The 27118-nt window shown below is 39.5% G+C and overlaps 1 protein-coding gene across 3 annotated transcripts in view; it reads left to right on the top strand.

Moving 5' to 3' along the window:
• Window positions 1–4565: 4565 nt before the first annotated feature.
• Window positions 4566–27118, top strand: part of UGP2 (UDP-glucose pyrophosphorylase 2) — a 56468-nt gene continuing 33915 nt past the window's right edge. Inside the window, exons 1-3 of one of the 3 annotated variants that reach the window (XM_070379379.1) lie at window positions 4566–4795; window positions 24088–24215; window positions 25059–25166. In XM_070379379.1, coding sequence (XP_070235480.1) covers window positions 24102–24215; window positions 25059–25166 — 222 coding nt within the window. In that variant the 5' untranslated portion in view covers window positions 4566–4795; window positions 24088–24101. Of the gene's footprint in view, window positions 4796–5123; window positions 5799–24087; window positions 24216–25058; window positions 25167–27118 lie in introns of those variants that run through there. The other 2 variants (XM_070379380.1, XM_005901269.3) reach the window with 2 other exon arrangements.

Below are 27118 nucleotides of genomic sequence, written 5' to 3'. Positions count from 1 at the left end.
GTAATTATTGCTTGGTCTCTTGGCTAAACTTTGGGCATGACATAGAAATTTTTATGTCTTTGACATGTTCTCCAAAACTGCACTGCTTTATTTTCTTGTGTGTGTGGAACGGGGTCAGGATAGACAAGAAAAGAATTAAAAGACCACACACATTGCTGATCTGTACACTAATTTCATACTTTAGCAATTTCTAAACCACCCCATATTAGATAATGATCATGGTGGATAGTTAGGAAAGCTTACTGTCAAGTCATCAGGATGGTGCATTTTCTGCTATTACTCTTTTACATTGGCCCAAGTTCACATTCTAGGTGGAAATAACTGAAACTTAAAAATTCTTTACCTCTAAATTTAAGTTAAAAATGTAATCTTATTTACAGCTCTCAAAGGGTAGAGACTAGGATACAACACTGCAAGTTGAAAAGATTTACTGGCACTAGACTGGTCACAAAGAATAAATTTATTGAGTCCTTGCTATGCACCAGATACTATGTCAAGCATTAAATCTAAATAGGCACCAAAAAAGGGATGCTTAGAAATAAGGCAACAGCCATTGTTTCCTTGTGTTGATAGAATGTTCCTGTCTAAAGAAAAAGATACAACAGGTTGTTATATATCCCAGGACATAGAACTGGGTAAATTAAACTGAATTTTCTTAAGTTTCTACTCAGAAGTAGAAGAAAGAATGAGAAAATTATAAGCAGAATTTATATCATCCTTGGATGGTAGTATATAGTACCAGTGAAAAATCGGCTTCCAGCATTCTTTTAGTTTACAGTTAATCTCATTTCAACTCATCCCTGTATGTACACACACTCCTTCCCAGGTCACCATTTACTTCTTCCTTTAGATTCTGCCCCCGCTCCCCACACAAACACCTAAATTTCTGTAAAAGTTTCATCTGTAAATCTATCCATTTACATCACAAATATCTAATTTTACAGATTATCAGTGTCATGGACCCCAAACGAAAATTCCACAGTAGTGTATTATGAAAAAACAGACCACACATACACACACAAAATGACTTTTCAGTCATTAAAATATGTAAATATATTTCAGAAATAGACAATAGCCTTCTAAGAAGACTTGAAACTTCTCCATGGCCATGATATTTCCCCCTTAATCCCATCTGGTCTGCCAAGTGAGATTGTTTCTAGAGGTTCTGAGGGAGTAAGAGGCTCTTTTACAAAATGTTTGGGGGTTCAGAATTTAAACTTAAAGCACTGAAAACAGAAATTCCATTTTACAAGGCACCATGGAATTCCAGTTGAGCTATTTCAAATCCTAAAAGATGATGCTGTGAAAGTGCTGCACTCAATATGCCAGTAAATTTGGAATTCAGCAGTGGCCACAGGACTGGAAAACGTCAGTTTTCATTCCAATCCCAAAGAAAGGCAATGCCAAAGAATACTCAAACTACTCCACAATTGCACTCAACTCACATGCTAGCAAAGTAATGCTCAAAATTCTCCAAGTCAGGCTTCAACAGTACGTGAACCGTGAACTTTCAGATGTTCAAGCTGGTTTTAGAAAAGGCAGAGGAACCAGAGATCAGATTCCCAACATCCTTTGGATCACTGAAAAAGCAAGAGTTTCAGAAAAACATCTACTTCTGCCTCATTGACTATGCCAAAGCCTTTGACTGTGTCGATCACAACAAACTGGAAAATTCTGAGAGAGATGGGAATACCAGACCACCTAACCTGCCTCTTGAGAAATCTGTATGCAGGTCAGAAAGCAACATGGAACAACAGACTCGTTTCAAATCAGCAAAGGAGTACATCAGGGCTGTATACTGTTATCCTGCTTATTTAACTCATATGCAGAGTACATCATGAGAAACGCTGAGCTGGATGAAGCACAAGCTGGAATCAAGACAGCCGGAAGAAATATCAATAACCTCAGATATGCAGATGACACCACGCATATGGCAGATAAAGTGAAGAACTAAAGAGCCTCTTGATGAAAGTGAAAGAGGAGAGTGAAAAAGTTGGCTTAGCTCAACACTCAGAAAACTAGTATCATGGCATCTGGTCCCATCACTTAATGGCATGGCAAGTAGATGGGGAAACAGTGGAAACAATGGCTGACTTTATTTTGGGGAGCTCCAAAATCACTGCAGATGGTGACTGCAGCCATGAAATTAAAAGATGCTTGCTCCTTGGAAGAAAAGTTATGACCAGACTAGATAGCATATTCAAAAGCAGAGACATTACTTTGCCAACAAAGGTCTGTCTAGTCAAGGCTATGGTTTTTCCAGTAGTCATGTATGGATGTGAGAGTTGGACTATAAAGAAAGCTGAGTGCAGAAGAATTGATGCTTTTGAACTGTGGTGTTAGAGAAGACTCTCAAGGGTCCCTTGGACTGCAAGGAGATCCAACCAGTTCATCCTAAAGGAAATCAGTCCTGAGTGTTCATTGGAAGGACTGATGCTGAAGCTGAAACTCCAATACTTTGGTCACCTGATGCGAAGAACTGACTCATTTGAGAAGACCCTGGTAAACACTGAAGGTGGGAGGAGAAGGGGATGACAGAGGATGAGAGGGTTGGATGGCATCACTGACTCAATGGACATGAGTTTGAGTAAACTCTGGGAGTTGGTAATGGACAGGCAAGGCTGTGTGCTGCAGTCCAGGGGGTCGACAAGAGTCAGACACGACTGAGCGACTGAAGTGAACTGAACTGATTTGAAATAATATTTGGGAATACAGCTTCTAGAGTTTTACTTCTCTAAGAGCCAGCCTCTGAATTGATACGACTTAACCACTGAAGATTGAGTGACTTCACTTTCACTATTCACTTTCATGCACTGGAGAAGGAAATGGCAACCCATTTAAGTCTTCTTGCCTGGAGAATCCCTGGGACAGAGGAGCCTAGTAGGCTGCCCTCTATGGGGTCGCACAGAGTCGGACAGGACTGAAGCGACTTTGCAGCAGCAGCAGCAACCACTGAAGACAGGCAGTTTCTTTTTAGAGATTTTTTGAGGCAGCAAGTGTACAACATCCTTTGATACTATATCTTAATATATAATCACTCATAAACCAAGATGTCATCCTTAGATTTTACCAAAAACTCTTGCTGCAATTAAAACTCACTTCCTCTCCCTTAATCTTTTGGTAGGTAGAAAATAACTGATCATCCTTCTTACAATAAAACCTCCATAATTAAAGACTCTTCACCACTCTTCAACTTTATCACCTTTCAGCTAAGCAACGCTATGTGGCTCAAATTATTTGGTAGTATTTTATTTTGGTGTTGACGCTGATGGATAAATACTGCTTAACTAGTGCCGGAAAAATTCCTCTACAGTACATAAAGGCTTTTATTAAAGAGTAGACATTTGGATTCTATACACTTCTTTGGTTTTATTTGGGGAAATTACTTTTATAGCTGAGAGGTTTTTGGGTGTGATATTTTTGAATTTCACAGAAAAAAGATTTTATCAAGCGTTATCGTTCTCCAGTATGACAAATGAATCATTGGCCTTTTCTATGTTACTTCAGTAACATTCCCATAGGAATATGCAGCACTAAAAAGAATAGTTTGTTTACAGAATGAGTCATTTAAAAACTCTCGCTTACCTTGGTTGATTAGTGTTTTCCAATGCCTCAAGCTCTTCTAGAATGACTTGATTTATAGAAGGCACCTTAAGATAGCGCTGACAATTCACTTGTCCCAATGCAGGCGGGTTGAGTCATGACTTGCAAAGTCTGAGATACACCCACTGGCCGGCGCACTGGGTCATACAGGCAGGTGGGGTTGGCAATACCAGGTGTGATTTAGCGGCGTTGGGCGGGCCCTCTTGCAGTCCCCGAGTCACTGCCAACGTTCTAGCTTTTAAAATCCTCTTTCCTTGAGGACTTCAAGAGTCTACTAAAAGGTAAGTGTCTCATGATGGGTAACCAAAGTCACTTCCCCTTTTATTGAACAAGTGAACCGACTAGCACAACGACAACCTCTGTAGGAATTGGAACTGGGGTGGTAGTTATGGTGTGAGAGCCTTCACATGGCATTTTCTTCGATGCCCTACATTTCTCCTCCTGTTAGTAAGTACCACACATCCAACTGCTTATTCCTTAACCCTCCCGACATTTTCACCCTCCCGACACCAGCTGTGTGAGAAGAGTTTGTGTTTACTGAGAAGGGCCTGGGGTCTCTCAGGGTAGTTGCTTTTGGGGGCGGGGGGCAGAGGGCGATCTGGCCCTATCCTCCGGGTACATAACTATCTTCAATCTCTGGTAAGCGGAAACATTTTTAAGCAGTACGAAAATAACCAATCGTGCTTCAGGTTCTCTCTCTTGCTAAAGTATCTGTGGAAGGCTGGGAGTTGTACTGGTGAAACACTCCTTTCTCAGCCGCAGAACGCGCGGCCCCCATCGCAGCTTCGGCTCCGGGAGTTGCCTCAGGCCGCAGACGCCCCACCCGCTGACACTTCCGTGCGTCTCATTGGCCAGGCCCTGAACCCGCCTCGGCTCCTGACTGGAGGCTGCTCCTGTCTGTCTGCGCGGTGGGTGCATTTCCGCATTGAAGGGGCCGCTCCAAATGGAGGGGGAGGGGAGGTGTTTAGGAGAAAGTGGGGGCTTTGGATGTCGGGATCCCGCAGCTAGGTGGACCGAGGAGGTCAGCAGCTGGGCTGTGACAACTGGCGAGGGGCTCGAGGTGTGCATTTGTGAGGGGAGAGAGGGAGAGAGAAGGGTGCCTCAGAGGTGACATTCTCTCAGCCTGCAAGTCTTCTTCCAGGGGCGCTACAAACGCCCCCAGTTTCCCAGCTGCTAAAGGAAGAGGAGGAAGGTGGGTCTCGGTGGCGGTTTGGGGAGGGGCCGGGGCGGGCTTCCCACCACTCTAAGGGCGAATGTGTTGCCCTTTCTGAGGCTTGTAGAGCCAGTGTACTCAACCTGCACTTTGGCCCCGGAGGCCGAATTTGGGGTTCGGCCAAGAGAAACTAGAATGTGTGAGGGTTGGGGCTGACTCCGGTCCCTCGGATTCGGGGCGGCACAGGGGTTCTCCCCTCGCGGGTGGCCCCCTAGTGTCCGCTGCGGGGGAGGGGCTCTGTAGCTTTCGGCCGCTCCCGGGAAAAAGCCGCGGCCGCTTGCAGCTGGGAGGCTGGCGTCTGGAGGCCCCGGCCCGCCTCCGGACGGCACGCCGAATTCTTAGCGCCTCCGAGTCCCGGGATGTTTCTGAGCGGGTAGAAAGGACTGCATCGTCCCCCTTGGCAGGCCTCCCCCTCCTCCCGAACCCTGCTGGGGCGGGAACCGCTGTTGGCCTGAGTTTCCCCGGGAACCGTCCTGAGGCCGGAAGGCAGCAAGGGGAGGGGATGTAGGGGTGCGGCCCGCCTGTGCCCGCGGCCGTCCAGCCCCCGAGGGCGTGGGGACCCGGGGGGGCGGTGAAGCCGCTCTAGATCCGCCTCTTTCATTGATGAAATTTAAGTTCGTGTGATTTTACCTTTTCCGGGAGCCTCCAGCTGGCCCTCATTTGTGTCAGGGGTGCAGTGTAGGCTGGAGTTCCAAGCAGACTCAGTCGCACCAAGTTTCTGTCTTTTGAAAGTGGGGAAGGGGGTTAAGTTTTTTTTTGTTTTGTTTTGTTTTTGTTTTTTTTTTGGAGGCAGTTTTAGTTTTTTGAGTAAATACTCTCCTAAGTGGCCAAACATAGGAAGAGAAGAAAGAATTCGTCGTTTGTTAAAGCAGGAGTGGAAGAAGGACCTCTATAGCGTTGACTCCTCTAGACATTTAAATATATTTATATTTGTAAGCCAGAGTATTTTAATAAATCCCTAAAATGTCGAGATTTGTACAAGGTAAGACACGCTTCTTCTTATCTCCGGGGTTGCTCTAGCAGTACCGAACTTGGGGACCGGCAGTGGAGAGGTTGGTGGGTGGTTTGGAAGTGGAAATGTTCATTTGAGATACTGTTTGCGAAACCCTTTTCGTTAAATTGACATTTGAGCTGTCTTGAGCTGCTGGGTTGGCGTTTCAGATAACGTATCATTTATACCCTGCATTTAGTTCTGCCTCCCTGAAATCAGGTTAGTAGCACCCTGGCTTCCCGGGATAGTGGCTGTAAATGATGATAAAACAGGATTTTGGCTGCCGATTGATCCCTGTTGTCTTTTCATGGTCGAAGTCGAGGTAACTCTGGGTGCGGACGGGAAGGGGAACTGAGAGGGTTGAGGAAAGGCAGGTGGGTTTAGCCAGGACGGTTGGGGAAGCTTTAGTGTTCTCAGCTTCTCCGTTTGTGTGTACGTGGTCTGAGTCTCAGATTCATTTATTGCGAAACAGGGAGTAGCTCGTAGAAGCTGGAGGTCATTTCAGCAGAAGAAATGACTTTGCTGCATTGCTGTTTGTTTTTTTTCCCCCCCCCTTGAAATCTGTAAAGATTATTAGGGTTTCTTTGAAATTAGCAAATTGCTCTCTAATTCTACATGTGTGTTTGGAAAAGGTTTAAAGAATGCATCTCAACTAAATTAAGCAGTAATGTTATGTGTGTGTATGTGTGTGTGTGTGTACACTTTGAAACTGATGCTACCTTAAACCTCTGTCATCAGTGTGTAGCATGGGACTTGCCTTCTCTTTATGTAAGGAAACCCTTTTTTTGAGGACCCAAGAGTGTGAAAGCTTCAGCCATCTTGCTGAAAACACAGCTAGTAAAGTTCACAACCACTTAATGTGGCTCTCAATAAATGCAGATGTACTTTAAAAAAATTGTATCAGTAATGGCCATCATTTGGCCCTGGGCATAAAAATGTCATAGTAGGTTTTACATCACTACTTTATTAACTCTTGAGTTTTGTATAATAAAATAAGAGACTTTGACTGCCTGCATTATTTTGAAAACAGATGGGATTCTTATCTGCCTTTAGCACAAAGCTCAGAAATGTCACTTGTCATTAAACTTCTAAATTCATATTATGCTTTATATGTGATGAAGGAAGCCTCTTATGTTCAGACTGAATAAATGTCTTAGTCAAGAATAGAAGGTAGAGGTAACTGTCAGAAGTTTGCTTGTTTTTGTAATGATGACATTTAATTACCAGAAAGCCAGTATTGGAATAATATGCTAGAGATAAGTGGACAAGTCACTTCTTTTTAAAGATTGAGAATATTATTAAACTCCAGATGTTCTTGTTGTTACGGTTTAGAGCAGCTTACAGAAGGGGTGTTGTGGATTGACTGGTGTCAAGTCTTTTGCTGTTAATGGCTAACTAATTGCTTTCAGGAGGTATTAAGTGGTAGTACCTGGGTATATTGTTATTCCTTTCTCTTGTCATCCACTATTTCTTTTTTAATAAACTTTTTTATCTTGGGATACCTTTAGATTTGTAAAAAAGTCTCACATACATCACAACTAAGAAATTATCACCAGTAACGTTACTATTAACTGAACCACAGACAGACTTTCCATGATTCAATCCAACACTGCATTTACTTGCCATCCAATTTTGCTCTAAATGGTAGTTTTCATTTTTAAATTTGACAATTTTGCACAAAAAGATGACACACCTCTCCCCTCTGAAAAAAAGTTTAACATGATTTTGCTCCTGTTTATCATTGTTTAAATTTGAACATCAACTGTAAATTCTCTGTGTATTAACTCTGTTGCTATGATAAGTGATAAATTTATTGGCACATAAATCCATTGTCTCCGCATATCAGTTTTTTAAGTAAAAGGGTTGGGATTTTTGTTTCTGAATTTTTTGGTAGTAGATGAAATTGATCTTTGCTGTTGTACTTCTTAATATTTCTGTGCATTGATACTTAGCTTGTACCACTTCATAAGGAAAGGAATGGACAAATATTAGGCCTCTAAGGGAGGCCTGGCGAGCAGCAATTCATGGGGTTGCAGAGTCGGACACGACTGAGCGACTGAACTGAACTGAAGCTGTTTTCATATGTTGTCTCATTTAAGCTTCACAAGAACCCTGAGAGGTAGTATATTTATAGGTGATGAAATTTAAGTATCTTATCCAAAGTTCACAGCTAGTAAGCACTGAAATTCGTATATAAATGTGTCTAAACGCTTGTCCTTTTGTTGCCTCCTAAGCTAAAAACTTATCAGGAACAATGGCTCCTTTCTCCATCTAGACTGTTAGTTCCCTGTGGGCCAAGATAATATTATATCCCTGGGGGAAATACAGTGTCTTGAAGTGGTAAATGCTCTGAAAGAACCTGTCACAGATGATGGATGAGAAACACAGCACTTTTTTAGTAGTTTAGCCCACATTTGGTTGTAGTTTATTAATAACACCTCTAATATAATTGCTGAGAAAGATAAAAGGGATGGACCTAGGTTTGAATCCTGTTACTGATAGGTAATCATAGACACCTAATTTTTCTGAATCTTCATTTTTATTAATACTTATATAAACATTGGGTATTAACACTTATGCCATAGGGTTTTTGAGAAGCTGAAATGAGACAAATTATGTGAGTGCAGTTTGACGGGGCAGTAAATTTTCCTTTCCTTTCTTAAAACGGTGATGGCTTTTTGGATAGCATTGCCACCATAAATATAACCGCATGTCACCCAACAGAAGCAGAACAAGTCACCTATGACAGTTCTTTATTTTCCTATTCCAGTTTTGGTGTTCAGGCCTCCAGCAACTTGGTGATACATATATTTTTAAAGTATGGAGTTGGAGGGGAAAGCTTGAACGATGATGTGAATACATAATTGGTGAGAGTTTTTGTTTCAGTCCAGTCAACAACAAAATTTTGAGCTCTTCTAATATGCTAAATTGGGATTTCTCTTGTATCCCTTATAATGGGCACAGATCTGGGTATTATACCTGTGTGTTGTGTGCACTTATGTTTAAATGTCCTGAAATCTGGTTGCTACACTTGGCTTGAATCTCTTGTCTCAAAACTAGGCTCTGTGCATTATAAGAATGCTAAGTATCTCCATTCTTAAGCACTTTGACTGTAAGTTATTAGGTAGAAATGTTTAACTAATAAAAATATTTAACGTCAGTAGGTAGGAGAATTCTCAGTATATGTAATACTCAGCCAGAAGAAGATTTAACTTATTTTGGGCATCTCTCAAGTCTGTGTTCCTCAGGCACTTAAGATTCCTTCTCATAGGAGGATTGTTTATTGGATCTCTGGCTTAATTCCCTAGTTGGTGTATTCTGCCCTCATGTCACCTTCTGTCTGCCTATAAAATTGCATCTCCATTTGCTAGTTTTCTCCATCCCAGGGGTTGTTGCAGGGTCCTCAATTATTCTAAATAAATGTGACTACTATTTGATTGAGTACTAAATAAATGTTATCTACTACTTGCCATAGTTGGAGGTGATACCTCCTCCTGTGACCTGCTGGTTCATCAGCAGCTAGGACTTTTGCCAGGTGTGTCAATGGGTGCATTTGGAATTTGGCTTCCCAAAGGATCTGAGAGCTACGGGGCAATCTGCATACATGATTTGAAACTTATAAATGGTGCTGGGCCTATTGTCATCTAGCCAACTAAGGCTGTGTTATGTACTTATGCTGTAATTTAGAGGAACTTTGAAACATCTCTTTCTTTCGTTTTTTTTTCTTTTAATTAAAAAAATTTTTTTTTTGGCTGCGACACATGCAGGTTATAGTTCCCCAAGAAGGGATCAAACCCATGCTCCTGGAGTGGAAGCGCAGAGCCTTAACCTCTTGGCCACCAGGAAAGTCCCTAGAGGAACTTAAAAAAAAAAAAAAATTTAATCTATCTGAATTATATAAAAATGGCCCTTAATATTCTTAAATTGAAGTCCTTCCTTCTATTTCAGGGAAAGCCATTTGAGTGCCTCTGTGTCACTTAAAAAATATTTGAGGCCTGTCAACTTTTCCATTTGTTGGAATTCTCTTTTCATGTCTTTAGTTTGGTGATTCTTGTTTGGTCAATGGCACCTAGCCAGGGAAGATTAGTTGAACTAATTATAACAGGAGGGGTCTCAGATGAACATCAGGGTGAGAAGCATTCTGGGGCTTGGTTGTAGAGGTCAGGCCTAAGCCTGGTTCTTCTCAAATCCTAAGACCAAATTTAGCCTGTAGCTGACTATTTAGATGACTAGGATGTTTTCAGCCCAGGGAGGTTGTGGCATGGATTTGAGGCAAGACTAGAGGTGGCAAAGCAATGATTAAGGCACATTTCTCATTTTTTAAAGATGTAGCTTAGCATTCATTATGTTGCTTGAGAAGAAGAAGGATTTAGTTAAATTCATAGTCACAGTTATACATGAAAAATTAAAAGAAATTCAGAGTTGTACTGATGAACACTCTTTGTTTTCTAATGTGGATCTTGGTCAGATCATCTTTGTTCCAGTAAAATGGGTGATTTTGATAACTAGGTCTTTCTTCCAGTAAAATGGATGATTTTCATTTGTGAGAGTCTACCAGGTGGCTCAGTGGTAAAGAATCCACCTGCCAATTCAGGAGACACAAGTTTGATTCATGGGTCAGGAAGATCCCCTGGAGGGGGATATGGCGACCCACTCTAGTATTCCTGCCTCGAAGATCCCACGGACCGAGGAGCCTGCAGGGCTACAGTCCATAGGGTGGCAAGAGTAAGACACGACTGAGCTGAGCACTCATAAAGAAAATAAATTGAACATTAGAGAAATAAGAAATATTAACTGGTATACTTCTTGGAAGTGTCAGTTTAATATTCTGAAGATAAATTGAAAAATAACTTTAAAAGGAAATGACAATGTTAATTTTGTAATATTGAGGCTTCCCTGGTAGCTCAGTTGGTAAAGAATCTGCCTGCAATGTAGGATACCCTGGTTTGATTTCCTAGGGCTGGAAGATCCCCTGGAGAAGGGATAGGCTTCCCACTCCAGTATTCTTGGGCTTCCCTGGTGGCCCAGTTACAAACTATTAATTTTGTAATATTATGTCACATTTTTCTTGTAATATACTAATAGTTCACATTCACAGTTCATACTCACTTCCCATTCTCTCTGTATTTATTTTTCTTCATAGAAAATTCCAGTAACTTGTGAATTGTAGTAACTTTGCTTAAAAGATACTTATTTGAGGAACATTAGTTGGGCTTGTAATAAAAATATTCTGAGTCAAAGAATAATATACTGTAATTTTCCAGCTTCCACCAAGTTGAATTTGGTACTTTTTGTGGAAGTGCAGGTATTAGGAGTTCCCATTGGATCTCTCCATTTCTGAAAAGTTAGTATAAACAAGTATTTGAAAGTTTAACTCTGGATTATCTGTAAATATGAATAATTAAGAGTTTACTGTATTAACCTTGTGTAACATGATTCATCCTCATATCCAGAATTTATGCTAGTGGAGAAAATCCCAGTGATATTAGAATAAAACTGTCAGTGAGATCCTCTGAAAATTTGGGATTTAATGAATGTGCAAGTGTGATTCACTTTCCACCCTTTGATTGCTTGGGATCTCTGTGGAAGCTTGGCTTTCTAGACTGTGTCCTTTTGTCACAGCCTACAGTTTCATTTCCAAGCTTTCATGTTTTAACTTGGTGTAATGGTATTTGGAATTTTGGACGTCTTGGTCTTGGGTAATTTGATGGCTTATCCCAGGCACAGTGACTATTAATTGAAACCATATGTCTTAGATCTCTAAAATTCTACCACCAGCCATGCATCTTTCTATTAATAGCTTACTAAATTCTTTGCAAGTTGGGTTGCTAAACTGTTGAAAGAAAATTAAACTTTATGTGTTTCTTGGTTGGGTTTATGTGTGAAAAGGGGGATAATGCTCCATTTGAAATCTGTTTCCCAGTTCTCTCGACTGGTGATGCAGGCATTTCCTTTAGTTTGTTGCACAGTAATTGTCTAGGACTCAAATTCTGCCTCTGCCAACAGTCCCATTGTTTTTCTCAGTCACTGCCAAATGAAATTGACTGTGCCCCCAAAACCATTTTGACAATTAAGGATTGTTTTTGAGAGCCATGGAGAAATTGACTGTTGTCATCTTAGTTACTTATATAAACAACAAAATGTTCTGTTTTCCAAACCTTGCTAGATGTTTGTTAGTTTTTCTGTATAAATCAAGAGAGTTCCATGTTTCTCTGTGATTTTTTTAACTTGTATCTTAAAAAAAACAAAACCACTATTCGTTATATTCATGTACAAATTCATTATGTTCAGTCTACTGTTTAATTGTTAGTCTTCAAATTGTAAAAAATGCTATTCTAGGGGACACTCTGTTTAACAATGGTTCTACTTGCTCTTTGGCCACAAAGGTAATTGAAGTTTGTGTTTCTCTCTGGTTGTTGCCCTGGCAAAGGCTGATGTGATTTTCATTTATGTTATAACCCTACCTAGAATTTTAAAACTCCCAAAGAGTGCAGGAAAACAGAGTGACACAGTTCTGCACTGTGGGTTCACTTGCGGGTTCATTTATGTCAATGGTAAAATGCTTAGTCCTGGTAATAAAATATTTATAGAGTACATAAAAGCTTTCTTCGATTTTTCATTGCCCAGAAAATAAACAATATAGAAGGAAAAGTGAAGAGCACAAGAGAATGTTTATTATGATGTGTAGTTTTTAATTTTTCATCTTGTGCAGTAACCTCACTTAATAGAGATATTTGAATTTTTGCCAGTTTTCCTTCAGATTTGGTGGCATACAACCTGGAGGTGGCCAGCCACGTAAACAAACGCACTGTAACAGAGAAAGGGGAGAACTTCCTCCAGGAAGGAGAAGCAGGGCACTGGGCAGCAGGATTGGGATTCCTGCTTGTCACTGCCACTGTGTCCTTTGGTAAATCAGCATCTCTAGGGCCCTATTTCATTTTCAAGGGAATTAGACTCATCAAGTTATTTCAAATCCTAAAAGATGACGCTGTGAAAGTGCTGCACTCAATATGTCAGCAAATTTGGAAAACTCAGCAGTGGCCACAGGATTGGAAAAGGTCAGTTTTCATTCCAGTCCCAAAAAAGGCAATGCCAAAGAATGCTCAAACTACCGCACAATTGCACTCATCTCACACGCTAGTAAAGTAATGCTCAAAATTCTCCAAGCCAGGCTTCAGCAATACATGAACTGTGAACTTCCAGATGTTCAAGCTGGTTTTAGAAAAGGCATAGGAACCAGAGATCAAATTGCCAACATCTTTGGATCATGGAAAAAGCGAGAGAGTTCCAGAAAAACATCTATTTCTGCTTTATTGACTATGCCAAAGCCTTTGTGTGGATCACAATAAACTGTGGGAAATTCTGAAAGAGATGGGACTACCAGACCACCTGACCTGCCTCTTGAGAAATCTGTATGCAGGTCAGGAAGCAACAGTTAGAACTGGACATGGAACAACAGACTGGTTCCAAATAGGAAAAGGAGTACATCAAGGCTATATATTGTCACCTTGCTTATTTAACTTATATGCAGAGTACATCGTGAGAAATGCTGGGGTGGAAGAAACACAAGCTGGAATCAAGACTGTCGGGAGAAATATCAATAACCTCAGATATGCAGATGACATCACCCTTATGGCAAAAAGTGAAGAGGAACTAAAAAGCCTCTTGATGAAAGTGAAAGTGGAGAGTGACAAAGTTGGCTTAAAGCTCAACATTCAGAAAACGAAGATCATGGCATCTGGTCCCATCAATTCATGGGAAATAGATGGGGAAACAGTGGAAACAGTGTCAGACTTTATTTTGGGGGGCTACACAATCACTGCAGATGGTGACTGCAGCCATGAAATTAAAAGACGCTTACTCCTTGGAAGGAAAGTTATGACCAACTTAGATGGCATATTCAAAAGCAGAGACATTACTTTGCCAACAAAGGTCCGTCTTGTCAAGGCTATGGTTTTTCCAGTGATCATGTATGGATGTGAAAGTTGGACTGTGAAGAAATCTGAGTGCCGAAGAATTGATGCTTTTGATCTGTGGTGTTGGAGAAGACTCTTGAGAGTCCCTTGGACTGCAAGGAAATCGGCCCTGGGATTTCTTTGGAAGGAATGATGCTAAAGCTGAAACTCCAGTACTTTGGCCACCTCATGCGAAGAGTTGACTCATTGGAAAAGACTCTGATGCTGGGAGGGATTGGGGGCAGGAGGGAAAGGGGACAACAGAGGATGAGATGGCTGGATGGCATCATCGACTCGATGGACATGAGTTTGAGTGAACTCCGGGAGTTGGTGATGGACAGGGAGGCCTGGCGTGCTGCGATTCATGGGGTCGCAAAGAGTTGGACATGACTGAGCGACTGAACTGAACATAAATCAAATTATAGGCAAGCCTATTAAATCATTTTTTAGTCCTTTATTGTGGTTTTATACTGTATCCCTTTACTGTCCTCTCAACAAATGGGTATGACAGGCCCCTTACCATCCATAAAACTTGATGCCAAGTGATGTTATTTAACTAGTTGGCACATCTCTCCTGAATGTTCGGTTTTCCAGAAATGATATTTTCTGGGTTTTTCTTTTGATTTTTAATTGCTGTGTGTTTTTCTTTCTTTCTTTTTTTTTTAGTTTTAAGAGCTACCATCTTGTATGAGAGCAAGGTTAAGCGTAATTATTAATGAGAAATCTGGTTTATGTATAAATTCTAACAGTTAAAAAAATTTTAAGCAAGCAATGCATGATTAACAAAAATCTTGATAATCAAGTATCTCTGCATATCTGGTGCTAGAACAGTTCTCAAAAGCCTGGTTGGTACCTTTTAATTTTTGTTAAAACTCATTTATAGCATTCATATGGCTTTTACCTGTGCAAGTGTTAGGATATACATGGCTGAGTCATTTAAAAGTCTTTGCAAATGTAAATAATCATAGTTTATAATATAAAATAATCAATACTAATCGATTAAAATATAAAATACAATACTTTTAATACTAAAAGATCACATAAAATTGTATAAAACCAACTAATTGATTTTTCTTTATGATTGAACGACATGGACTTTATTTTTCTGTATTTTACTGAATTAAGCTAAATTAAAATATACACATTACCCACTTTTGTTTAACCTCTAAAGTTTGTGAAAACATTACAGTAACATTTATACACAATAATAAAGAATTGAAAAAAATTTAGCGATCATTTTGTCTAGGCCTATAAGTTTGAAATTTCTTTGACGACATCCCTGAAACTGCCTGATAAATCAGCCTCTACTTGAGAAACCTTAGGGACTTCAAGTACTCAAGACACTGTCCCTACTTTTCTTAGCCCTTCTTCTCCATGGCCTGAAATCATGGCTCTTGAACACTGTCTCTTTGACCTTACCAGGTACTACCTCCACTGGACTGGACCCTAACATCTTTATACCCAGACATAGTTGTATCATAGTAGACTCTTACTCATTGATTTAATAAACATTACTTGAGAATCTGCTATGTTTCTAGCTCTGTTTTAAGAATACATTGGGATTACATAGATGAACAAAATACATATGATATATCTTTGGATATTACTGGGTAAGATATACATTGAATAAATCTAGAAAATATGATATCATAAAGGGGAGGTTCAAGGATCTACCACGTGAAAACATGATGGGCGACTGTGCTTAGTTTAGAAAGATTTCTAGGAAGAGGTTACATTTAAACTAAACACTTACAAATGATATATTATTGGCTATTCAAACCACTACAGTGCTACAGACAGGCATCTCAGCAAAGAATTAGTTTTGGGGGTTTTTGATATGTGTCTGATACAGTACAGATTAAAACCTCCACATAGCAGAGTTAGGGTAGAAAGGGGGACCTCTTTGTGTGTTCAGAAGCTACTTACTACCTAGAACTCTAGGAGTGCCACCCCCGACAATAGCAGACATTATTCACGTCACACAGAGTTTAAGCTTTGGGGGGCTGAGAGATCAGAGAGGTTTCCCAGTTGTTGGGATGATTCTTATGATTTTGAAATTCACAACTGGGCCTTTAATTTCTATTTTTTCCTCCTCATTTCTGCTCACCCTTCTCTAAAAGCATTGAATGACACTTGAGATATGTGTTTTGGAACAGTCTTACAATAGTTAGGATGGTTTTAATTTTATACAGCAGAAAAATACCGACTCAGTTAGCTTAAAAAAAAAAAAATGAGAGACTTGAAGTGGGATGTTCCAGAGTTGTTTAATTCAGTATAAAAACAGCATCAGTCTTTTCTTTCTTCTGTCCTTTTAAGTATGTTTGCCTCATTCTTGGGTCAGCTTTCTTCAGAGTCACTAAATATCAGAAGAAACCCAAGGTGAGGGATAGACACATATTCATTTTTCTCAGGTTTCACTTCTTTCAGTGAGTAATGCCTTTATCCAAAGTTCTTTGGCAAACCATATCTTTGAGGCTCACTGGCCAGAATCATTTTATGTTTCACATTTAAACCAATCCTTGGGAAGGCTTTCAACCAGTCTGGGCCTAGTGCCATCTTTGAAGGCCTTGAAACAGAATAGATGACCAGAATAGCATTGGGGTAGGAAGACCATTGACATGCATGGCTGCTACAAACATGTTCAGATAATTGGAGTATAATCTATATCAGAGCTACTCAAGGCAATAGTAGCAACATTCAGTTATTAGAAATGCAAATTCTCCTCACACTAGACCCAGAATCAGAATCTCTGGGCACTTGCCCAGAAATCTATGTTTTAACAAGCCCTCCAGGAGATCTGTATGCATATTAAGGTTTTAGAAGTCCTATTGAAACAGGAACTTGGAACCTTTAGGCTCTCTTCTTGAGCACTTTCATTAGCTTTAGCTACTCAAAAAAAGTACTTCAGCTTGGCTTTTTAAGATGTGCCTGGCTCAGGAATTTGTATTTCTTTTCCATCAAGTGAAAATCCCACCAAATGGAGAAGAGAAGTGATATAATTAGAGTTGCATTTTTAGGGAAACAAACCCATTCTACCTGGTATCACCAGATTAGAGTGACAGACAGATGGGTTGACTAGTTAGAAAACTATTGTCATCATGACCAGGAGAGTGAAATTAAGGTTGCAGCTATAGGAATTAAAAGCAATGAATGGAATGGTAGTGATTCAGTTAAGTTTGGTATTGGATGTGGATGTAATGTGAAGAAGGATGAACCAACTGTGGCTGAGGTTTCTAGGTTGCCTACCAGTGATTAGCAGAATGTCAATGCCATGGAGGCTGGGGCAGGGAGATGAATTTAGTTTAGATGATGAGTTTGGTTTCCATGTTGAGTTTGAGGTACCCAACTGGGTGTCCAGGTGCAAAAGATCTAGAAGGTGGTAGGGAATGTTAACCTGGAGCTCAGGAAAAAAGATCAGGATGAGAGGCATGTATTTAGGAGTTATCAGTAAGGAGAACAATAAGGGAACGAATAAGGGGGGAAATAGTCTGGGAACAGAATCTTTAGAAACCCAGAGAGTAGGAGAAGAAAGGAGGAGCCAGTTATGGAAATTGAGGCATGGTTATAATAAAAGGAGATGATGTAGGATAATACTGGGTAGCTGAATCCATAGAAGAAGAGTTTTTTTAGGAGGAATATTCACAAACAGCTGAGTTTAAAGGACTGCAATAAGAGCCCAGGAGAGGCTGGTTAGCTTTAATAGGTCATAAATCTAGTCAGCATATATCCTCAGCTTTGTGCGTGCGTGCTAAGTTGCTTCAGTCATGTCTGACTCTGTATGACCCCATGGACTGTAGCCCGCCAGGGTCCTCTATCCATGGGATTTTCCAGGCAAGAATACTGGAGTGGGTTGCCATGCCCTCCTCCAGGGGATCTTCCCAACCCAGAGATCAAACCCGTGTCTCTTGCGTCTAAACTGTATTGGCAGGTGGGTTCTTTAATACTAGCGCCACGTAGGAAGCCCCATCCTCAGCTTTATTCATGCTTATTTCTGGTTGCCATTGCATTCTTAGAGTTTTATGCTTATTTGGATCGCAGGTCATTTCCTGGTTTAAGTGAGCTCACCGGTTCTATACCGGTTCTATGACTTTGGGTACCTCTCCTTATGCATTTCCAAGGAAGGTTAGGACTAATTAGATCTGAGGGATAGGAGGTGGCCTAGGAGGGAGGGTTCCTCACCTTCCTTGCCCTTGGTGTTCTCTGTGCCCTGCTCCCTGTGAAGCTAGCTTTCTGCTTTGAAATGTGAAGTTGTTTTGTCTGTGTCTGTATCAGAATGTCAGGGGAAGGGTATTATGTATACTTCTTAGTTGCTGAAATGGATAAAATAACAGAATTAAGAAACAAAACAATAATTTGTTTGATTGAATATCTCATACTTCTCAGTTCTGTTGCTTTCCTCCTCCCCTTTTCCTCCCTTTCCCGCTTTTTTGGCGCCACTTGGATAGGGAAAAGTCCATGATGTTGAAATCTTAGTACTCATGAACAGGGAAAAGTTAGGAAGTTGAGGCAGGGGAAAGGTGTCTAAAAAGCTACTGCCTGTTTTATCCTCAGTTGGCTAAATTGTCATTAAGTCAACTAAGACAATACTTGTAAACCCAGCTTGATGTGAGCTTCCTGTAATAAAACATTCTGATAGAAATGCTTTTGAAGGAGAATGTTACTTAGGGATTTTGTGCCAAAGATTAGAGAGAGCCAGACTAGTTGGCAGAAATGAGCAGGATATTTCTACCTCACTGTGGTGGAATTGGGCTCAGAATAAACTGACTTTGTTTCCAGCATTAGCCTGCTCTATGACCTTGGGTAGGTCATTTAACTTTTCAACCTCAGTTTCCTCATTTGTAAAATGTTGAGAGTAGATTAAATGCTCTCTCTCATCTCTAAAAATGTCTTGATTTTATGAGTGAGGTAATGAAGTGTTTTGTCCCTAAAATGCTCTCTATCTAAAGTAGAGGGGAATCAATTCTCTATTGTTAGGAAGTGAGGGGGGACAAAACATCTTAGGAGGTTCTAGTTTGTATTCGGAGAAGGCAGTGGCACCCCACTCTAGTACTCCTGCCTGGAAAATCCCATGGACGGAGGAGCCTGGTAGGCTGCAGCCCATGGGGTCGCTAAGAGTTGGACACTACTGAGCGACTTCACTTTCACTTTTCACTTTCTTGCATTGGAGAAGGAAATGGCAACCCACTCCAGTGTTCTTGCCTGGAGAATCCCAGGGACAGGGGAGCCTGGTGGGCTACCGTCTATGGGGTCACACAGAGTCGGACACAACTGAAGCGACTTAGCAGCAGCAGCAGCAGTTTATATTAGTCAGTGGGTTCTTTAATTGACCTTCCATTAGAAACACAGCTGCCATTGCCAGAAGTGTAACTTGAGAATGTTAGGTCCAAGAAAGCTTCTAAGTTCTATACTTCTTTTCCTATCAAAAACTCCAAGTCTTTCTTAAAGAATTCAGGAATAGATAAAAGAGGTCACTGCAAAGGGAAATGGTTTCTAGTGCTGTGCTTCTTAGTCTGTGCCAGGTGCTTAAGAATAGACATTCTTCTTGATTAAACACACTTCCTTATTCTTGAAAATTCTTTATTCATTGAAAGCCCTTTCTTAAATGACTTAAAATCAGAAGTTTGTAGTAGCACCTCACACAGGAGAAAGGGAAGGAAACAGCAGTGGAAAGAGGTAGAAGAGGTAATGGGCTTGATTTTTCTATTGTAAAAGCTGTTCAGATTTGTAGAGGGGGAGAAGGAATGCAGATGGTTCTCTATTTGCTTTGGTGCCATATCAAATGAACAGGAGGAATAAAGTTTGGAATATTTGTCACAACTCAAGTGTGAATCTTGTGTTTCTGTTCCTGAAGGTTGGACCTACTGCAGCTGGCAAAGATCACATGTAGTTTTTTTTTTTTTTTTAAGTATTTATTTAGTATTAAATGTGAGGCTTTCAGTTCTTCTTTGCTAGGCTTGGAAGGGAGGATAGTAACATGGGTTCTGTGTGTTTTTAGCCTTAAATCACATACATTGATAGGCTATTGTTCTGCAGGATGAGTCTCTAAAGTTTGGTGTGGTTTTTTTTTTTTCTGTTTTCTAGGCTTTTCTCATGTCTCAAACAGCTCAGACTTTGTAGACTTGTAGTAAAAATAAATAAAATTTAATTTTATCTCACTTTTGGCATTTGCCCGAAATATAAGTTAAATATTTCCATCATTATTTGGAGGAATGTGACTATGCAGGCTGGCCTTTAGGACCTAACTTCAACAAAGCAGAGTCTTGTAGATGTTTTTGAGTCTAACAAAAAACTTTTAAAATTGTTTTATAGTAACTTCTTGATCTGTTTTAATCAGTCTGTGACATAGAATCAAATGATATATGCATTCTTTAGTGGTTTTATATTTAGTATATTTTTCTTCCAAGTGACTTTTTATTTAATATGGGAGTTAGTGGGGTACTTAACCTGTGACAAACTTTAAACTACAGCTAAGTTAGCCAGAGGATAACATGTGTGGTTGATGTCACATTAACTCTAGTTTAAAATGCTCTGTAGGGGTTTTTAGTTACCTGTCACAGTGATAGTGCTGAACCCCGAAGTGCATTGGGCTTCAATCTCTTGAATACTGTGGACCCATTAGAAGACTGTTTTTTTGATTGTTACAAATTGTAGTGCCTGAAAACATTCTTAAGATGATTGTCTTAGGGAAAAGAAAGGTTCTCCAAAGACAGAACAGGAAAAATTCTTTTAATAGAAAATAATTATGGTAGAAATGTCTGGTTCTTTAGAAATGCTGCACTTTTTGTATTTTCCATCATTGGTTCAGTTTGAACGAACGTGTGTAGTTCAGAGGTCTTTGTGTATGCATTTTAAAATTGGTAAATTACTTCATCTTTCAAGCTTTAATTCATTTTTAATTTTAATTTTACTTTGTACAACATGTACATGGTTACCTGTTCTCTGCATTTGTAAATATAGACAGTATCAATTTGTTAATTCTGTAAGTAATTTTTATAATTATGTGACTCTCTCACATAATTTGTTAATTCTGTAAGTAATTTTTATAATTATGTGACTCTATTTTGCACTTAAACTCTTTATGTGCAAAAAAAGTTGTACCAGTATGCTCATTCATTATTATCATTTTTTATAGATTATAATCAAATGGCAAATTACTAGTTGAAACATATCTTTGTTTATGAAACATAACCATGTGTGTTTCTTATGATGTTTCTTAGCTCACATGTAAGTTGTTTATGAACCACAGTTTGAGTCATTTTGATAGTTTTACTGGAGTCCATAAACTTAGCCTTTAGAAAGAGCACAGTTAGAATATACTATTTTAGGATTAGATTGTGTGCTTTCACCAAATTTTTTTTTTTTTTTAACATGGTGGAAATTGTGTATAAACTTTTTTTCGAAAAGCTATGATAAATATCTCACTTGTTAACATTTTTCAGTATTTGGGAGAGGCTGTCTGCATTAAATCACCTCAGGTGTTAAATATTTACTAATTGTTAACAGTAATTTAATTTCTGCTCTCAAAACTATCTTTAAAATATTGATTATCTTGCCTTTAATTTTGTCTATGTGTTTCCTTCTGCCCAGATAACAAATTAAGGAATTTATGGCATGTGGGAGTTTTTTTTTAGCTATTGTTGATACCAACATTTATAGAACTGACTAGCTATCAATGAAATGTAGCTTCAAAACACATTTTTAAGATTGAGTTAGGTATTGAAGATGGGGGGACGTGAACAATAATCTCTTCCTTATTTTATAAGAAGTAGACAGAATTTCTGTTTAGATAATGAAGTACGTAAAACAGCCTGTGTTAGTATCTTTGTCCCAAGGTACTTGAGTCTGGGTTGTTTCCTTTTTCTGTATTTTTCTATTTTTGTTTGTTTTCACCTAACAGACATTTCGGTCATCTTTAGTTAGATCCATCTGTTACAGAGGTGTCTAGCTATGTCAAAAGTCCTGATAATCTTGTTCGACACAGATGAGCATAGAAGTTTAATTAGGAGCTAGAAACAGGGAGGCGGCCCTGTGCCCTTCTTTTAAAATGAAAATTTTTATGCCAGGCAAGTGGAGGCACTTTGGAATTGCCAGTATCTCTCAAGAGTTCTTCTTTAGGTAAGAATATAAACTGAAGTGACCCCCCTTCTAAAATGGAAAAAAAATCCTTAAATTTTTCATCTGGCCTGGAGGAAGAAGTCTTTTGTTTCAGTTGCCAAACCCTTCAGCTCTCTTATGAGGCAGCAGATCCATAAGGACATATTCCACAAAATATGCCCTTATTAATGTTACCAGTGGAACATTTCATGCAAAGATGGGCTCAGTAAAGGACAAAAATGGTATGGACCTAACAGAAGCAGAAGATATTAAGAAGAGGTGGAAAGAATACACAGAAGAACTGTACAAAAAAGATCTTCACGACCCAGATAATCACGATGGTGTGATCACTCACCTAGAGCCAGACATCCTGGAATGCAAAGTCAAGTGGGCCTTAGGAAGCATCACTATGAACAAAGCTAGTGGAGGTGATGGAATTCCAGTGGAGCTATTTCAAATCCTGGAAGTTGATCCTGTGAAAGTGCTGCATTCAATATGCCAGCCAATTTGGAAAACTCAGCAGTGGCCACAGGACTGGAAAAGGTCATTGTTCATTCCAATCCCTAAGAAAGGTAATGCCAAAAAATGCTCAAACTAGTACACAATTGCACTCATCTGACATGCTAGTAAAGTAATGCTTAAAATTCTCCAAGCCAGGCTTGGAGAATTCAAGCAGTACATGAACCATAAACTTCCAGATGTTCAAGCTGGATTTAGAAAAGACAGAGGAACCAGAGATCAAATTGCCAACGTCTGCTGGATCATTGAAAAAGCAAGAGAGTTCCAGAAAAACTTCTATTTCTGGTTTATTGACTATGCCAAAGCCTTTGACTGTGTGGATCACAATAAACTGTGGAAAATTCTGAATACCACACCACCTGACCTGCCTCTTGAGAAACCTGTATGCAGGTCAGGAAGCAACAGTTAGAATTGGACATGGAACAACAGACTGGTTCCAAATTGGGAAAGGAGTACGTCAAGGCTGTATATTATCACCGTGCTTATTTAACTTCTATGTAGAGTACATCATGAGAAACGCTGGGCTGGATGAAGCACAAGCTGGAATCAACACTTCGGGAGAAATATCAACAACTTCAGATATGCAGATAACACCACCCTTAAGGCAGAAAGTGAAGAAGAACTAAAGAACCTCTTGATGAGAGTGAAAAAGTTGGCTTTAAGCTCAACATTCAGAAAACTAAGATCATGTCATCCGGTCCCATCACTTCATGGCAAATAGATGAGGAAACAGTGGAAGCAGTGTCAGACTTTATTTTTTTGGGCTCCAAAAGCACTGCAGATGGTGACTGCAGCCTTGAAATTAAAAGACATTTACTTCTTGGAAGGAAAGTTAATGACCAACCTAGACAGCATATTAAAAAACTGAGACATTACTTTGCCAACAAAGGTCTGTCTAGTCAAGGCTATGGTTTTTCCAGTAGTCATGTATGGATGTGAGAGTTGGACTGTGAAGAAGGCTGAGCACCGAAGAATTGATGCTTTTGAACTGTGGAATTGGAGAAGACTCTTGAGAGTCCCTTGGACTGCAAGGAGATCCAACCAGTCCATCCTAAAGGAGATCAGTCCTGAGTGTTCATTGGAAGGACTGATGTTGAAGCCGAAACTCCAATACTTTGGCCACCTGATGTGAAGAGCTGAATCATTTGAGAAGACCCTGATGCTGGGAAAGATTGAAGGTGGAAGAAGAAGGGGATGACAGAGGATGAAATGGTTGTAGGGCATCACCGACTCAATGGACTTGAGTTTGAGTAAACTCCGGGAGTTGGTGATGGACCAGAGGCCTGGTGTGCTGAAGTCCATGGGGTCAGGAAGAGTCGGACAAGACTGAGTAACTGAACTGAACTGAATGTTATTTTGAATGTTCTCATTTGTCTGCAGCTTTGATGGCTAGGACAGAAACATTAATAGAGATGGAACAATTTAATATATGCTCAAATGAAGATTAATCCTTTTACTTCCACCTGCTTCATCTTTTAATATTTTAGATACATTCAAAAACCATATAGATATACCAGACAGTCAAATCTGAGCCAGTATGATTATCAAGTCATAAGTAGTTGGCAATGTTAAAATCCTCCTGGAGGGTGATGGGACCAGAGAATTGAGCCCTTTTCATTTAACTGGCACACCAGAAATAAATTGGTTGTGGTTTACCAGCTGTTTGAATGGCTGTCAGTTCTCAGTTTGTGGTTTTTACATTTTTGTTTTAGATCTCAGCAAGGCAATGTCTCAGGATGGTGCTTCTCAGTTCCAAGAAGTCATTCGACAAGAACTAGAATTATCTGTGAAGAAGGAACTAGAAAAGATACTCACCACAGCACCATCACATGAATTTGAAGTAAGGACCCTACACTATGTTTTTGCTTTCATCCATCTACATGCTGAGTTGTTATTGCTACCACTGATCATCTAGCCTGAAATAATTACAAAATGTAATGATATATTTTAAAAATTAAGATTGCTTACTAATTAAGGATTTTCAGTATTTGCTCAGTATAAAACCATTGCCTGTTTTAAATATTTTAAATTCTGGTAAGTTTCTAAAGTTAAAAGAATCAGAACAAAGTTACAATTTATTTTTCTGTGTTTTGATATCATTGGGTGGAAAAAATGGATGTAAGTATTCAGTTAAAATTGTGAGAAGTTAATTTATCAACCTTTATCCTGGATGCCTTTTCCAAAGAGCCTGTTCTAACAGAACTGGGCTACTCTGACAGCTATGATAGAGGTTTCCCAGAAAAGGCAAGTGTTTACTTTCTTGTAAATCAACAGATTATCCTTTTCATTTTCAAATTTAAATTTGTACTTAGCCTTTTGAGGTTAGCTGTTTTTTGTTCTTTCTTATTCTTTTGGTGAAGATTAATTTGCATTTAAAGGAAGTAGAGAACTATATTGGTGAGTAAATGTAGAGAAGCAGTTGGAATTCAAGTAGACCGAATGGTATTCAGATTACATGATACTGGTGGGAGATGGGGAGATTGCTTGTATTCCTTTAAGTATGGTTCCTATTAGCTTTCTTCCTCTTTAGTTTTAAAATGGAGTGTAAAAAAGTCTCTGCTGTACTCCATGCTTTAAAGCTGTAAGAATTTCTCTGAAAGGTATTTTAAATGTACAATGTATGTCTGTTTTTATTAAATACTAAGCATTCTGTTAGCTATAACAATGACTTCTGTTCTCATAGCACACTAAAAAAGACCTTGATGGATTTCGGAAGCTATTTCACAGATTTTTGCAAGAAAAGGGACCTTCTGTGGATTGGGGAAAAATCCAGAGACCTCCGGAAGATTCGGTAAGTTTTAGATAAAATGTAGGAAAATGTAAGGTAATTTAGAACACTGGTGTCACTTTTGGGGGTGGGGTACTATAGGGTGCCTGTGGGAACCATCACTTCAGACTTTGAAACTACAGAGATAGCCTTCTGCCACTTTCCTTTGTTAGACTCATCCATCCTGTCCTGCAGAGAACTTACGAAAGTCTAATCTCCCTATAACACTGCCTCATAACTTAACATGATTTAGTATGAGGCAGTTCTTTTGTTCAGACACATGATAAAAGCTTCATTATGTTCTCTTCCTTCTTTCTCCAAACCATCTAATGTCTCATTGTCCTTAGGGTCACGTACAGACATGAAGTCAGCTACTCAGAGCTCTTCCCGTGCTTTCAACCCATATTTCTAACTGTATGTCCCTTACCTGCTTTTCCTGAACCAGCCCAACATTCCCTTCACACACATAGGATTTCCCTAGTCTTTTGTGTATGTTGTTTCCTTGGAACACTATGGGCTCTTCGCCTGTTAGTCCTACTCATTCTTTGAGGCCCAGTCTAAATGCCTCCACTTCTGTCATCAGCCCCCTTGAAGAAAGCTGCTCTGAAGAGATGCAGTACAATAGTCTCAGAGGTTCTAATCTAGCTCTACTGCTTTTGAGCTTTATATAAAATGAGAATAATACCAAGTGCTTTCTATACTTTATAGGTTTGTTATGAGACTCTATTTGGAAACATATGGAAATATGTTAAACTATGAAACATTTTGCTGAGTTTGTGGTTATTTCTATCATACTGTGGTACTTAGCTGGCCTAATCAGTAGTAATGGTTTGTATGCGTGTGTTGTCTTCCTACTGGTCTTTGAGGCCAAGAGACCATGTATCCTGAGGTGAATGATTGATCTAAACAAAGAGATTATTTGAGGGACAGATTAGGTTAACACATTGACTTTTCTTTCCTTTCCAGCAATTTTGATCACTGCTGCTTATGGCAATTTTCACTAAAGGTAGAAAAGACTTAATGGAGTGGAATAATTGTATGTAGATAGTTTATTTGTTATGTAATAAGAGATAATCTAATATTGGTTTAAAAACAGGTTTGTTTTGAGCAGGAGTTTGGTAAACTACTGTCTGAAGGCTATAGCACTGCTTGTGTTGGTAAAGTTTTATTGGAATATAACTGTATGTGTTCATTTGTATAGTGTGTCCCAGCTGGCACAGTGGTAAAGAATCTGCCTGCCAATGCAAGAGATTCAAGTTTGATTCCTGAGTCGAGAAAACCCCCAGGAGAAGGAAATGGCAACCCACTTCAGTATTCTTGCCTAGAAAATTCCATGGGCAGAGGAGCCTGAAGGGCTATAGTTCATGGGGTTGCAAAAGAGTCAGACACAACTAAGCATGTACACATTCTCTGGTATGCCATATCTGGTGGGTTAAGCTAATGGAGTCCTTCATAGTTTTTCAAATGAGAAAATCTTAAATATAGTTTACTGGTAAAGAGTACCTCTTTAATGTCTTTCAGTTATTAAACTTTTAAAAATTATGAATTACATGCCCATGGTAAAAAAAAGCAAAAAAAAAAAAAAAAATCCCACCTAAGAGTTCAGCTTGAGGAGTCTCTCATTTTTGATGTTAAAGTTAAAATTTCTCTTGTCTGTAGTGCTTGTCAATTACAGCATGCTTTTTTTTTAGGGTCTTATATTTTAGTCTTTGATTTCCTTTGCTCTAGTAATGCATTGTGATTTATTTTTTTGTTTTTAAGTGGTAGAATTAGTCATATTTTCTCTTGAAAAAATTCGAGCAATCTTCTGGATAGGTTATATAATTTTAAAAAGGATCTAGTTATAAATTCAGTGAGTCGCCAGTCCAGGTTTGCTGCACGATACTGGATGCTTGGGGCTGGTGCACTGGGACAACCCAGAGGGATGGTACGGGGAGGGAGGAGGGAGGAGGGTTCAGGATAGGGAACACGTGTAT

This window comes from Bos mutus, chromosome 11 (assembly GCF_027580195.1).
Source record: "Bos mutus isolate GX-2022 chromosome 11, NWIPB_WYAK_1.1, whole genome shotgun sequence".
Taxonomy (NCBI): domain Eukaryota; kingdom Metazoa; phylum Chordata; class Mammalia; order Artiodactyla; family Bovidae; genus Bos; species Bos mutus.
This window is presented reverse-complemented; position numbering and strand designations above follow the sequence as displayed.